This window comes from Apium graveolens, chromosome 8 (assembly GCF_009905375.1).
Source record: "Apium graveolens cultivar Ventura chromosome 8, ASM990537v1, whole genome shotgun sequence".
NCBI classification, from domain to species: Eukaryota; Viridiplantae; Streptophyta; class Magnoliopsida; order Apiales; family Apiaceae; genus Apium; species Apium graveolens.
Window position 1 is genome coordinate 246,395,447 of NC_133654.1, and position 14,236 is coordinate 246,409,682.

Here is a 14,236-nt window from a genome sequence, read left to right on the forward strand (position 1 = left end):
GAGGGAAATCAACAGGTTAAAGAGACAGATGTCTGAGGAGTTTGAGATGAAGGATATGGGTGCAGCAAAACAAATACTTGGTATGAGCATCATAAGGGATAAAACTGAAGGTACTTTAAAATTATCTCAAGAGAAGTATGTTGAGAAATTGTTACAGAAATTCAGTTAACACGATGCAAAGACCAGAAGTACACCGTTGGCGAGTCACTTTAATCTCACAAAGAAGCAATCACCTAAAATGGATGAAGGCAAGAAAGATATGGCTAAAGTTCCTTATGCATCTGCAGTTGGCAATTTAATGTATGCTATGGTGTGTACAAGGCCATACATTGCTCATGCACTGGGAGTTGTTAGCAGATTTATGTCTAATCCAGGAAGAGAGCATTGAGAAGCAGTCAAGTGGTTGTTACGCTACTTGAAAGGCACATCCAAGGTTGCACTATGTTTCTGTAAGAAAGATGTTATCTTGGAAGGGTTCTCTGATGCAGATTTGGGTGAATGTTTGGACACAAAAAAGAGTACAACGGGTTATATTTTCACTTTGGGTGGCACCGCAGTTAGTTGAATATCTCGACTTCAAAAGAGTGTTGCTCTTTCAACCACAGAAGCAGAATATATGGCTATCTCTGAAGCTAGCAAGGAGATGATTTGGTTGAAAATTTTTCTTGAGGAGTTGGGAAAGAAACAGGCGGACAGTGCTTTGTATAGCGACAGTCAGAGTGCTATTCATCTTGCGAAGAATCCCGTGTTTCATGCTAGGACGAAGCAAATTCAGCTGAGATATCACTTTACAAGAGAGTTGATAAGCAATGGTACTTTGTCCTTGAAGAAAATCCTTGGTTCAAAGAATCCTGCAGATATGTTGACTAAGGTGGTTACGAATGAAAAGTTGAAGCTTTGCGTAGCTTCAACTGGCCTTCAGAATTGATTGATAAGAAGGCGCTGCACTAGTTAGAGTTATTGATTGAAGAATTGATTTTACTAGACTTACAAGAGTGAAGTGAAGATTGGCCAGACTCCAAGTGGGAGATTGTTGGGTTTTTTGGAGTCTATTAATTAAGCCCATGAAAATAGACTATTCAGATTCAGTTTAGTTTATGGATTAGTATACTTTTCAGATTTGGACTGTAATTTTGATTTAGGCCTAGTTTCTTCTCTTATAAATACTCATGTAATTGTAAAATCATAGCACAATAAATTGTGAGAGATCAATACAAAATTAATGCGGCTTGTGGAGTAGGAATTTCCGAACCACGTAAATCTTTATCTTGTGTGATTGTCATTTATTTTCTTGTTCTTGTTTATTCGCTTTGGGTTTTGCTTTCGTTGTTGTATACTCAACATTATTATCATCATATATGAGCAGTTCTTACTTATTACTTACTATTATAATAAAGCTACAAATTTTTTGGATTGTAAATCTTTTTTATATCTTAAATGCGTCCTTATCTAAAAAAGTAATAGCACACCTAGGATTCCTGGTATGGCATTTTCATAAATTGAAAAGAGAATCAATAGGTGAAGTAATTTACATGGCAAGATAATCAAGACATAGTCAAACAAATGTTCATAATCTCATCTCAATTTGTAAATATATATATTTAGAGTTAATAAAATTATTGTAATTTTTTTAAAAGTTGATAAAATTTCTGGCAAACTTCTATGATTTTAAGTAGAGTTTTTGAAAAATTATTCAAAATATGGGGGAACATAGAGTTGTGTATCAAATTATTTAAAATAAACAAGAAATTTACCAAAATTCACTTTTTATTAAATATTAAAATCTTATGAACTTTTAATACAAGTACATATATTTTAATGATATCTTTTATAATTTTAAAAGAATATCACAACTATTTTATGATTATATTACAATCTTAATTGATTGTATTATAAAATATTCTTTTAGATATTTATCTTACACCATTTAATTTTAAGGTATTTCAAAAAATATAAATTAAATGTAATTTAAAAAATTTCAAATAAATTCCTTAAAATGTTAATTAAACACAATCCTAAATCACATTTATTATGACAATTTTAATTATATTGTACCATTTTAATCATATTGTACCATTTTAACGAGTTAAAATCATATTGTACCATTTTAATTTAGTGGCTATTTGAAATCCGTCCTCGTTTATATTTTCTGAACCTATGTTTAATTGGCCCATCCTTTTACACACCTTACCTAACTTTTGTTAGTTTTGACCGTTTACGATAACAAAAACAAATGGGTGTGACATGATAATTCAGCATATTCATTTGAAAAAAAATTAAATTATTAAATAAACTAAAATTAAAAACCGATCGTAATATTAGTTAGTGATGGCATGAAGTGCTTGCTATATATACTTAAATCCCGAGTAGGCTTGTCAATGGAGCGAAAATCCGAACAGGCCTGATCCAATCTGCGGATATCAATCGACCCATTAAAATTTCGACCCGAGATATTATCCAATAAGAAAAATCTGACTATAAATGGTGAGGTTATGGATTTAGGCCGATCCTATTCATTAATAAGTTTATATATTTTTGTATATATATATTATAATTTTTTTTATAATTTCCAATTTAGAGTTCTTATCTTCGGTCAAGGTCCATTGTATGTACTTCATTCGATCTAGGCTGTAGAGTCGAGTCCATTTATATATTATACTCTAATTCTTTTAACTTTTCAGATGCGATATATCACCCCAATCACATTTCACATAACAGTTTCACTTCGATTCATCAATTTTTTTCATTGATAGAATCATATACTCTATAATTCAATGGTATGTTTAATTTTTGGTATGTTTCCGGTTAATAAAAACTTTTGTAATAAGTTACGTTAAAAAATAAATATACATAAATGCTTGCCCAGAATGCTAAAATTCTACTCATCCATGTGCCCCTACTATGAGATGGATTTGAAATTATATCATATATATAATTAGTTTAAGGAGGATATTTGGTTGGTAGTAATACTTTATAAAACATACGAACCGTTAAAATAAAAACATAATTAACGGTCAAAATTATTTGGTATTTGTTGTAAATGTGATATGTAGAACTAAACTAAAAACACTTCGATTATGATAAAAACACTGAATACTAAATAGATAAAAGACATAATCTAATAATAAATAAATTTAGTAAAAATATATTACAATAAACACACTTTATCAACATTATAATTAAAAAATATATTAAAAATTAAAATAGTAGAAAAATATATATACATAACAAACAAATTTTTTTCTAATTATACAACAATGGATTACGAAGAAAAATGAAAATTATTATAGCAAACTAGTCTTAATTTGTTCAAAAAAGTAAGTTTCAAAGTTGTGGTAATTTATTTGATGAAATTAATACGCAATCCCATGCATAGCACGAGTTTAAGCTAGTACTGGATTACATGGGTAATTCTCTTTATTTCATGGTCCACATGTTGATTTAAATGTTAATATATAAGCTTTATTGTATTATATGATTATATGTATAAAAATTAGGGGTTTTATTGTTTATTGATTTGGTACCACAAGTCTTGTCTTTTACTCATTATTTTAAATTGAGACATTCTTTTTGTCAGGTTTTTGGTCCTTATTATTGTGATTATTTTGTGCACACTTTATCTTTATCTTTTTGTGATATATACTCCTTCGTATCGTTCTCTGTTCTTAACATCAAAATGATCCATTATGAAAATATGATAGGAAATTGGAAGCATATATTATTGGTTATTGAAAGTATATTGACTGTGTTTACCAAAGAACTATCAACTTATTGATATGCACTAAATTGCAACGAAATAGGGAACAGTGAATGTTATTAAGATTTGTGGTTCTGAATACGCGTCGAACCTTAAGATGTTAAAACGGTTATGCCAATATATGATAAAAGTGATGTTGGTATAATGTTGGATATCCTTGCATAGTCTAATTGTTTGACATGTTACAACTACTAAAATTGATTTGGATGGATAGACAATAGATTCCTTTTCATTACAATTGCAGGATGTTGTACCATAATATCATAATAAATAATTTTTCCGATGGGTTGGATCAACGTCGAGGAAGAAGAGGGACGAGCTTCGGAGAACGCGTCTCAGGAGCGTCGGGCGTGCCCTATAGCGTTTACCCTATATGAGAGTCGCTTACGATAATTGTTGACGATGAAGAGTTATAATCGCGATTGGTAAAGTTTTATATGAAGGATTACGAGGACCATTACAATGGGAGATCAAAATAACCATGATAAAGAAAGTACGCGATGGCCGCTACGACAACGATGCCACGACACACTACGCCATAGATGGCCTATCGCAATGATTTAATCACGCGTGTTACAAAATTATGTTACCTTAGGTATGCTCATCTTAGCCTACTGCAACCTAGTATTTTTGATGTTACCATAGCCTTCGTAACAAGTTACTATAGCTTCAAAGTGTTACATACGGTAACATGTGGAAACTTAGGTTACAATAGGGTGTTAATGGATAAAAAAGTAATATTTTATAAATAATTAAATTTATATAATTATTTGACTTCAAAGTTAATCAATTTTGATAACATAATTATGCAATAATTTTAATATTAGCTAAGATTGATAAAATAATTATTTTTGTTAAATTTTGTAAACTGTACTAATTAGTAACTGATAATTTTTTATTATTAAAAAAATTTGAACACTATTTAAACTTAAAAGTTTAATAAAAAATAGCGATGTTGGGCTCTCGATCAGGCGGACTAAAGTAGGCTCAAAACTTTTGGAGAAGCAGTAGTTTTTTGGACTGACCTGGGTAAAATATTAGAAAGTCAAAATTTAAAAAATTTTAATATAAAAGTTTAAAAGTAATAAAAAATTAAAATATTATAATTCTCTTTCATTCTGATACGAGCATTGATGTACACATTTTTAAAAATAAAATTTATTAAAATATAAATATACAGATTTATGTAAGTAACAAAATACATAACTAATTTTGTTCTAAAATAATGTTTTCAATATTATTTACTACAATTATAAATTATAAATTATATACTTTTTTTGGAGACCTGAAATTTTTAAAAGGGGGCAAAATTTGAAAAAAAATTCAAACGGAGCGCCCTTTTTTTGATGAAAGCCGCCCAACCCATTTTCTATCTGGTCATTACCCTCTCTTCCTCTTCTCCCTCTCCTGTACTCTTCCTAAAATTCTCTCTCTCTCTCTTAAACCTCTCTCTCATACATAGCCTCTCTTCCTCTTCTCCCTCTCTTGTACTCTTCCTAAAATTCTCCCTCTCTCTCTCTTAAACCTCTCTCTCATACACAGCCTCTCTATAAATCTCTTTATCTAAAGTAATTTTCTTCTTCAAATTAGGGTTTTTCAATATAGTTTGGCAAGGGCTCTTCCAATTGGGGGTTTCTTATTTTCAGTTAATATGACTCAATTTCTTCGCTTAAACTTCAGGTAATTCATATTTTTCTTTGATTTTAGGGCTTTTTTAATTTGGATTTTAAATTTTGAGTTTCATAAGTTTGAATCTAGTAAGACCATCTCGATATGCATCTCTGGTATCATCGGGTTGACTATTGCTCACAAGTTCCTTTTAGAGCCTGATCTCTCTGTTGCTGTTGTGGATGCTGATGTTCCCTGTTATGGCGCCACGAGCGCAGGTAAATACAAGTTGTAATCCCACGATGTAATTACTGTATTTAATAGCTGAATATTTATTTATTTTTTTTGTTTACTTGGAGGATTAGTAAACTCTGACATTTGAAGGTTGTTGTTGTTGTAGATGCTTCAAATGTCACTGAATTGGTCTCACGTCGAGATGATGCTGTCACTTTCTTGCAGATGCAGCCCATCCCTGCAAAGTGCGATGGTTGTGAAGGATTCATGGATTTGCATCCTCTGCTCTTGGTTGTGGCAAGTGAAGAGATAAGATGTTCTGATCCAGTACAACATGGCAGGGATAGTTCATTAAGGGATAAATATGAACCTCGTGTTGGAGCTGTTATTCATTCTCTTACAGCTATCCATTTCTACTCATTAAGATCTCACAGTTATGTTCATGTTTTGAGATTCCGATCAACTGTGTATATGGTCAGATGTAGCTCAAAACTAGTGGCTATTGGTCTTGCTACACAAGTAAGTCTGTACATCTCATTATTTTATGGTTTTTTCTATTTGGTGGTGTTATATCATACAAGTATTATTGGCTAATATTATAAGGATCAAGAATGCCTCTTCCATTCTACTAACAGTGCAATCAACAATTTTAGCCTAGATCTCATATTTAAAAATACAGTAATTACTAGTTTATTAATTTTTTACTTACAGGATTAGTAAACTCTGACATTTAAAGTTTGATATTGTAGGACAGGGATACATATGGATGGTACACAAGACGACTGGTATGCCTAAGTGGGAGCTAGCTACTCGAAGCCGGCATCTCTGGGAGGAGTTTGTAAACACTGTTACTCACCAAGGACTTGATCCTCTACATTTACTTGGCTGGAAAAAGACCGGTCAGTTTTGATATTGTTAATTCCACATATTCACTATTCACCTTAGTAAAATTAGTTGTACTCTATATTAATTTTGGCTTTAGGCGAGTGAGTTTTTCGGTCAACAGGGAGTTTGTTAGTTGGTAAAACTGCTGAAGAATCTATCGTATTAAAACAGAGGGTACATCAGCTGTCTAAGGCTGGGTTCAAGGCCCAGTTCTTGTCAAGTACTGATCTGTTGGTACAGGAACCTGCGCTTGAGCTTGACAAATAAGGTGGGGCGGCTTGTCTACCGGATGATTACCAATTGGATGCTCGATAAACAGTTGCTTATATCGAGAAGGTTATTTAAAATTATGTGCTACAATATTTACATTTTGTATTATGTTGTATTTCGGAGAGTGTAGTTATTGGAATCTCGAAATGGGAGTAGTTTATCTGTTCCACAACTTCAGTGTATTATATTTCGGCCGAGCAAGGTAACATTACACCCTAATCTGACAGTAAATACTATGCTCAAGTAGAATATACATCTCTTTTTTATTTTTATTTTTCTAAACACATCTTTAAGATAACTAATTATAGATGCATATGCATTATTTTTCTAATTGGATGGTGGATATGAAACTGTTCAGCATGTTAATTTTATTTACTGCATTAAGTCCCTCTGATAATTAGAAGTACACAAACAGTAGAAAGAGAGTTATGCATGTTTAGTTAGCTTGTTTTCCAAAGATAAAAGCACAACAGACAGTTTTAACGAGTGTTTATTTTTTACTTTCAGCAAGCAAAGCTATTTGATGGGTACAATTTTTATTTTATTTGGGACTTTCAACCTTCATATACAGGGTATCTACATGATCTTTTAATTGCTGCTGGTGGAATAGTTCTGCACAGAAAGTCAATTTCAGGAAGCAATGAAGCTATATTATTGACATACATAATTTATAGCCTGGAGCTACCTGATATGTGTAACTCGGGTAATAGAATCTCGATTATCAACAGTAGGCGAACTGATGCAGAGAAGCTAGCAAGATCATGTCAGGCTGTTGAGGCAACAAATTCATGGGTTTTAAACTTAATTGTTGCGTGCAAGTTGCAAAATCTTGCTAAATAAATCTAATGTAAGCCTTATTGTTATTACACTTATATTATCTCATATTTGATAGGTCATTGGGTGTGTGATGTTGGATGAATAATGGTAGTATCTATTTTGACAAGTAATTTATAAACAAGTTCTCGTAAAATATTCAATAAATGTATGGACAAGAGTCTTCTGCTTCCCATCCCCGACTTTTTCTTAATATGCTATTCTTCTTCTCTATGTATGGAAGCCTGGAAGAATTGTGAGCTATACCTCCTAGTAAACTTTGAGGATACAATTTTATTTGCAGTGACATTGCCATACTTTCCGTCTCTTCAGTCTTCACTAATAGATAAGCTCGTGTTATGTATTTTCAGTGACAATGCAAAGTCCGGAACAGCAAAGTTAGTTGCTAATGCGTTAGTTTTACTCATGTTTTTGTTAATTGGTATATTGATCTAAATCTGTATTTTTGTTAATTGATGATGTATTAATTTTTGCTAAATTTAAATGTTATCATCTTCTCTACACTATCTCCTACTTTTTCTTATACTTATAAGTTATGTTAGTGTTAGGGGTTGGGTAATTTGTTAGCGCAATTTGTGTTGTCTAACTAATTTGTGCATTATTATCTTTGGGATATTATGCAGTTAGGGACATGTTGGTAAAGGGGGACACTTAACAAAAAGTGGATCAAACACTTGCGTCTAAAGTCGAGGAGAATGTGAAGAGTTTCCAGTGTTACTATTTTATTAAGTTTATCTTTTTTCTTCCTAATGTTTAGTAAAGAACCTGAACTATTTTGTTTAGTTAAAATAATTGTTGTTATCATAGTTTTAGACATGTGATGGTTTGAATGTTTGAGTTGGTTTGGATGTAATACATTTTGTTGTATGTACTGATATTTTGGGATTGTCGATTTCGAATAGTAGAATTTCATGTAGTATTGCTTTTTACGTATGAAAAGCATGTTAATGGTATATATGTTCAATTTACAAACAAATCCCGTCAAATTAATATCATACAAATTATAATAAAAAATGGGGCCAACCTGTGGGCCCCACAAGTGGGCCCTTTTTTTTGCAAATTCAAAGTGCAAAGGTAACATACATAGTGTGATACTATAGACATACATTGATGTTACCTTTGGTGTCTATTGTAACAAAAAAGTTCATGGTGCACTAGGGTAAAGGAAATGTTACCTTAGGGGTCAAAGATAACTCGAAAAAAAGCAACTTAAATTTTATGTTACCTTAGGTCTTTTGGATGGCTATGGTAACATTTTTTTGGCCTGTTGTAACATTTTTTTGATGTTGCTGTAGGCCATCTATGGCATACAGTCGCTATATTACAAGACGACGATGAAGAACAAGTATTGATAAGAAGTCTATAAAATACGATTCTAAGCTAAGGGAGAAAGATTGAATTAGTCAAGGAACAAAGAATGATCCGGACTCAGGGAAAATGACCGAGACAACCCTACGGCGCGCCCCTATTCTGTGTGGCCGTACGGGGTGACCACTCCGCAACACAAGTGAAATGACTTGAAATAATTAGCAAGGATATTGCTCCCACAACTAAACTGGGAAGTAAATGAAGCATAAGAATCATACAAGAGAGGAGAAGGAGCCCCGGAGGAGCTCTCGATGCCTAGGGCGCGCCCTAGGCTTAAGGAGTCCTCCGTACGACTCCGATCCTTCACAAGGCGCGCCTGAAGATGGAAAAGGCCCTCTTGAGCGTTGTCCTCACAGGGGAACGCTCATAAATACTTAGTGTGTGCTTTGGTAGCCCTATATTCGCTGTGTTGTTTTTAATAAGACACATTGGGGATATCTCACACTTTGCAATGGGGATCAATTTTCCTGATGGGCTGTCCTTATCTAAAAAAGTAATAAAAAGTTTAGGATTGCAAGTACTTGTAATTAGGAAATGTCATTTTCATAAATCCAAAGACAATCCATAACTCAAGTAATTTACTTGGCAAGATAAACAAGACAGAATGAAACAAATATCTATAATCTCATCTCAATTTGTAAATATATATTTAGAGGTAAAAAAAATTATTATTAATTATTGATAAAAACATCGCAGACATCTATGATTTAAAATAAACTTTTCGAAATATCATTCAAAATACGGGGAATGTATAGTTGTGTATCAAATGATTTAAAATAAACAAGAAATTTACCAAAATACACATTTTAATAAATAATAAAATCTCATGAACTTTTAATACCTTTTATAATTTAAAATGAATATCACAACTTTTTTATTGTTATTTTAAAATCTTAATTGCTTGTATTATAAAATATTCTTTTAAATCTTTATTTATACCATTGAATTTTAAGGTATTTTCAAAAATAGAAATGAAATGTGATTTTAAAATTTTAAATAAATTTCTTAAAATTTTAATTAAACACAATCTTAAGTCATAACATTTTTGTTTATAAGAACAAAATCTGTTTCACACATAACTATGGTGTTAAATCCATATTATACCACTTTAATTTAGTGTCTATTTTAAAACCGAAAAGTAAAAAGATAGAAATTGATTTAACAAAGATGTTATTTTTTTCCCAATAAATACGATGCAATTTAAACTATTATATACAAATTTAAAAAAATAAAATAAAAAATTACTAATTAATGAATACACGAAGGTACTAACTAATTAATAAATAAATTATACAATATTGTGAAAAAATAGTTCATATTCATTAAAATCTATTTCCTATCAAAAATAAAAAAATCAATAAATAGAATAGAAAATTTGTAACAATATTCTAGAAACTTCTTTACCATTGACTAAACAAAAAAAAAACTCTTTATCCATATTTCCTACCGGGTTGTGATGATGGTATATAAATAAAGTTTCACCTTCATAATCACATCCAATCCCTAGATTAGAAACATATATGGGTCGTCCTAAACACCAAGTTGAGAAGTCTAGTTTTGATTAAACGGCCAAGAAGAAGGGGATATGGCATTAGAAGACGATCACATCATTCTTGTGCTAAAAGGTATGTACCTAGTTTGTAAAATTGATTATATAAATCAATTGGAAGTTATAATTTTTAACAAAAAGATTATTTCAACATGTCTGCTTTGCTCAATTACTTTATGAAAAATAGGCCCTTATCGGCGGCTCCTCTTTGTTAATTTATTTTATATAATTCTGGATTTCAATTTTTTTTGTTGTATATTATGAATAGGAATTATTAAAGGATTGGTCAGCTTCTCCAACCTGTTAGCCTCATGTCTTATGGATATGGTGCTACCACCCTACCACCGCCTCCAACTTTAACTTCACACGTCACAATGGGATTAGCAAGACCAGACCAGCAGCAGCTCAACTGCAACAAGCATCTCAAACACAAATGCGGCAACAAAACAACAATGGTGGATACTATCGACCCCAGGGATTGCTTTCCATGGGCAAAACCGTCAGCCAACTCTGCGGTCGTACCCACAGCGGCAATGAGATCCTCTGTAAGTACAGGGCTTGTGACATTTGTATATTAATAGAAACGTTCCAGACATAGGACCGCAGCGTTATGCAATTGTTCACCTCCCAAATCCTTCCTGAATTTCCTCCCCATATTTTGTTATACTGATGATCATTTTCTTGATTATAATTTAGTTTTTGAGTCCCATCAGCAACCTTTAACCATGAAACATGTTTGAAGTCATATTAGCTTTCAGACATTCCTTTCCCCTGGTAAGGTGTAAGCTATAACTCAATTAATAAATATCAATATAACTCGTAAATATCAATATATCAATTAATAAACATGTTTGCCCACAAGAGGAGTTCTTCGGTTGCCTCTTTCCTAGAACAACCTCCTTCATTACCGAGCTGAAAGGATGCTGAGAATTTGATGTAAGTACGTGCCAACTCTATGAACATCCTGGACTTTCAACACACAGCATTGTAAGTATCGCCCCCTTACATTAACTCTCACATTCACTTCTTATCATAAAGTTCACCCCCCAATTTCTCTAACAAATCCCCTCTTTTCGTTCTAATCTCCATTCCATTCCATTCTTTCATTTCATTAGTTGTGATACTCTTAAATCAATATGGCTTCATTTTCTGTTCCCTGCCTCAGTATTTGTGCTCTTTCTGCTAATTTGCCGCTGGACCAGCCCTAGCCCATTCTCGCTTCTTTTTGACCCGGTTCTGTTCCGAGTCAGTCTTTCCTTTCCGGATCTTCACTCCCAAACAAACTACGGGGATAACTCTGCAAATTTAGTCATATGTTTGGAATGTTTCTATTAATATACAAATGTCACATGCCCTGTACTAACAGAGGATCTCATTGCCGCTGTGTGGCAGAGTTGGCTGATGGTTTTGCCCATGGAAAGAAATCCCCGTGGGTCGATACTACCCACCATTGTTGTTTTGTTGCGGCATTTGTGTTTGAGATGCCTGTTGCTGTTGAGCTGCTGCTGGCCTTGCTAATCCCATTGTGAGCTGTGATGTTAAAGTTGGAGGCGGTGGTAGGCTGGTAGCACCATATCAGTAGGACATGAGGCTAACAGGTTGAACAAACTGATTAATAGGATATTTATTAATTGAGTTATGGCTTACACCTTACCACGAGAAAGGAATCTCTGAAAGCTAATATGACTTCAGACATGTTTCATGGATGGGACTCAAGAACTAAATTATATTGAAGAAAAGATCATCAACATCATCAAGAATAGCTATGGAAGATATGGCAAAGAAACCTGCATGGTTCAAAAAATTTTTGGCTGAAACATTCTTTGAAGCATGTGAGGTCCATGATCCTACAAGGAAGAATGAGAAGAACATATATTGCTTGTTATGCTAATATGGTCAAAGGTTGCTGCTCGGACTGAGAACTAAATTATATTTAAGGGGAGGATCCACATGTTTAATGAGATATTTCTCATATATGAATGTGAAACAAAATTTATTTGGCAAGTTCTTATTCTTAATGTCACTTAAAGCAAAAAAATTGCTTCTTGATTATAATACATAATATAATTTGTAATTTTTTTATATTATCATCATATATGAGCAGTTCTTCCATATTACTTACTATCATAATAAAGCTATAAATTGTTTGGATTGTAATTCTTTTTTATACCTTAAATGTGTCTTTATCTAGAAAAGTAATAGATTGCTGGTATGCCATTTTCATAAATTGAAAAGAGAATCAATAAGTAATTAACATGGTAAGATAATCAAGACATAGTCAAACAAATGTCCATAACCTCATCTCAATTTGTAAATATATACATTTAGAGGTAATAAAAATTATTGTAATTTTTTTTTAAAAAGTTTATAAAATTTCTGCCAAACTTCTATGATTTAAAGTAGAGTTTTTGAAATATTATTCAAAATATGGGGCACATAGAGTTGTGTATCAAATTATTTAAAATAAATAAGAAATTTACCAAAATTTACATTTTATTAAATAATAAAATCTCACGACCTTTTAATACTAGTACATACATTTTAATGATATCTTTTATAATTTTAAAAGAATATCAAAACTATTTTATGATTATTTTACAATCTTAATTGATTGTATTATAAAATATTCTTTTAGATCTTTATCTAACACCATTTAATTATAAGGTATTTTTGTTAGGAATATGTGTATTAGTTTGATGATAAGTTAAAAAAAACACTTAAGTAGAAATTTAGTGTTTGTAGCCTCAACGGATAAGACCATTCTGGCTATCCGTTGATGGAGTAGCTTTACTTAGAAATAAGTTTAGTATTGTAGCACATTTCAGTTTCTGTATTTAAGTTATAATTCTTAGAAGTTGTGGGAAATTATAAGTGATATTGACTACTAGTGGATATGCAAATAGGAGGGCTAATTGTAAATATTTCATGCCTTATAATTTTGTATAAATGAAGTAGTATCAACTGATAAATTAAAGGCCTTCAACGGATGAGAAACAAAGCTTCAACGGATGTCTCTAAAGCTTCAACGGATAACATCCATCAACGGATGAGTGCATCAACGGATAAAGCTTCAACTGCTAATGCATCAACGGATGAAAGCTTCAACGGATGCTCAGTTCAATAGCAGTTGACAGTGACAATTCATAAGCTGACAGAGGCACGTGGGTTGACAAAGATAATTGGAATGTGGTAGCCTCTTGGAGGAATCAAGAAAATGCAGCATTTCCATTCTGGTGCAAACAAGGAAGTATTCAAAGATTCACATATTATCCTAGATTGTATTGGATAGAGAAATGAAGAAGAAATATGTGAAGAACCTTTTTAATTGTATTTGTACTTTTGTCTTCACTTGTAAACTTGGTGTTATATAAACCAAGTTGCAGCTAGTAATTAAAAAGTGAATTTTTCCAGAGCGGTTTAGAAAAATCCAGAGAGAAAAATCATCTAGTTTGTACTAGGACGCAGCTGTGATCAATTCTTTGAATCACAGATTTTCTGAAATACACATCTCTGGTGGAACAACAAATCCACCAGAAAAGTTTTTAAAGCCTTTGTGTTCTTTACATTTGTGTCTTGAATATATATCTGTTTGTACCTCCTCAAAGCAATTCATACACAACTGTTCATCAAAACACTTAGCCTTTGAAACTGCTCAAAACTTGAAAAAGTTTTGAGATTTACATTCAACCCCGCTTCTGTAAATCTCATTGTTAGTTCCTTGGGAATAGCAA

General features: G+C 32.2%; 1 protein-coding gene across 3 annotated transcripts; it reads left to right on the plus strand.

The window, feature by feature from the left end:
* Window positions 1-5,141: 5,141 nt before the first annotated feature.
* On the plus strand, window positions 5,142-8,345 carry LOC141678761 (uncharacterized). Of its 3 annotated transcripts, none has more exons than XM_074485139.1 (7): window positions 5,142-5,437; window positions 5,516-5,643; window positions 5,766-6,118; window positions 6,354-6,498; window positions 6,606-6,820; window positions 7,262-7,601; window positions 8,212-8,345. In XM_074485139.1, the coding sequence occupies exons 1-5, from the start codon at window positions 5,409-5,411 to the stop codon at window positions 6,749-6,751; spliced, it is 801 nt and encodes a 266-aa protein (XP_074341240.1). In that variant the 5' UTR covers window positions 5,142-5,408; the 3' UTR covers window positions 6,752-6,820; window positions 7,262-7,601; window positions 8,212-8,345. The 3 variants fall into 3 exon arrangements, with proteins under 3 accessions (XP_074341240.1, XP_074341241.1, XP_074341239.1); XM_074485140.1 differs by having other exon boundaries at window positions 7,326-7,601; XM_074485138.1 differs by having other exon boundaries at window positions 6,606-7,601.
* Window positions 8,346-14,236: the final 5,891 nt, after the last annotated feature.

Excerpts from the sequence above, each read along its gene's own strand:
- LOC141678761 (XM_074485138.1), top strand. The coding sequence starts at position 5,409 with ATGACTCAATTTCTTCGCTTAAACTTCAG. Across the intron at positions 5,644-5,765 it reads TTATGGCGCCACGAGCGCAG|ATGCTTCAAATGTCACTGAA; the intron begins GTAAATACAAGT and ends TTGTTGTTGTAG. Across the intron at positions 6,499-6,605 it reads ACTTGGCTGGAAAAAGACCG|GGAGTTTGTTAGTTGGTAAA; the intron begins GTCAGTTTTGAT and ends TTCGGTCAACAG.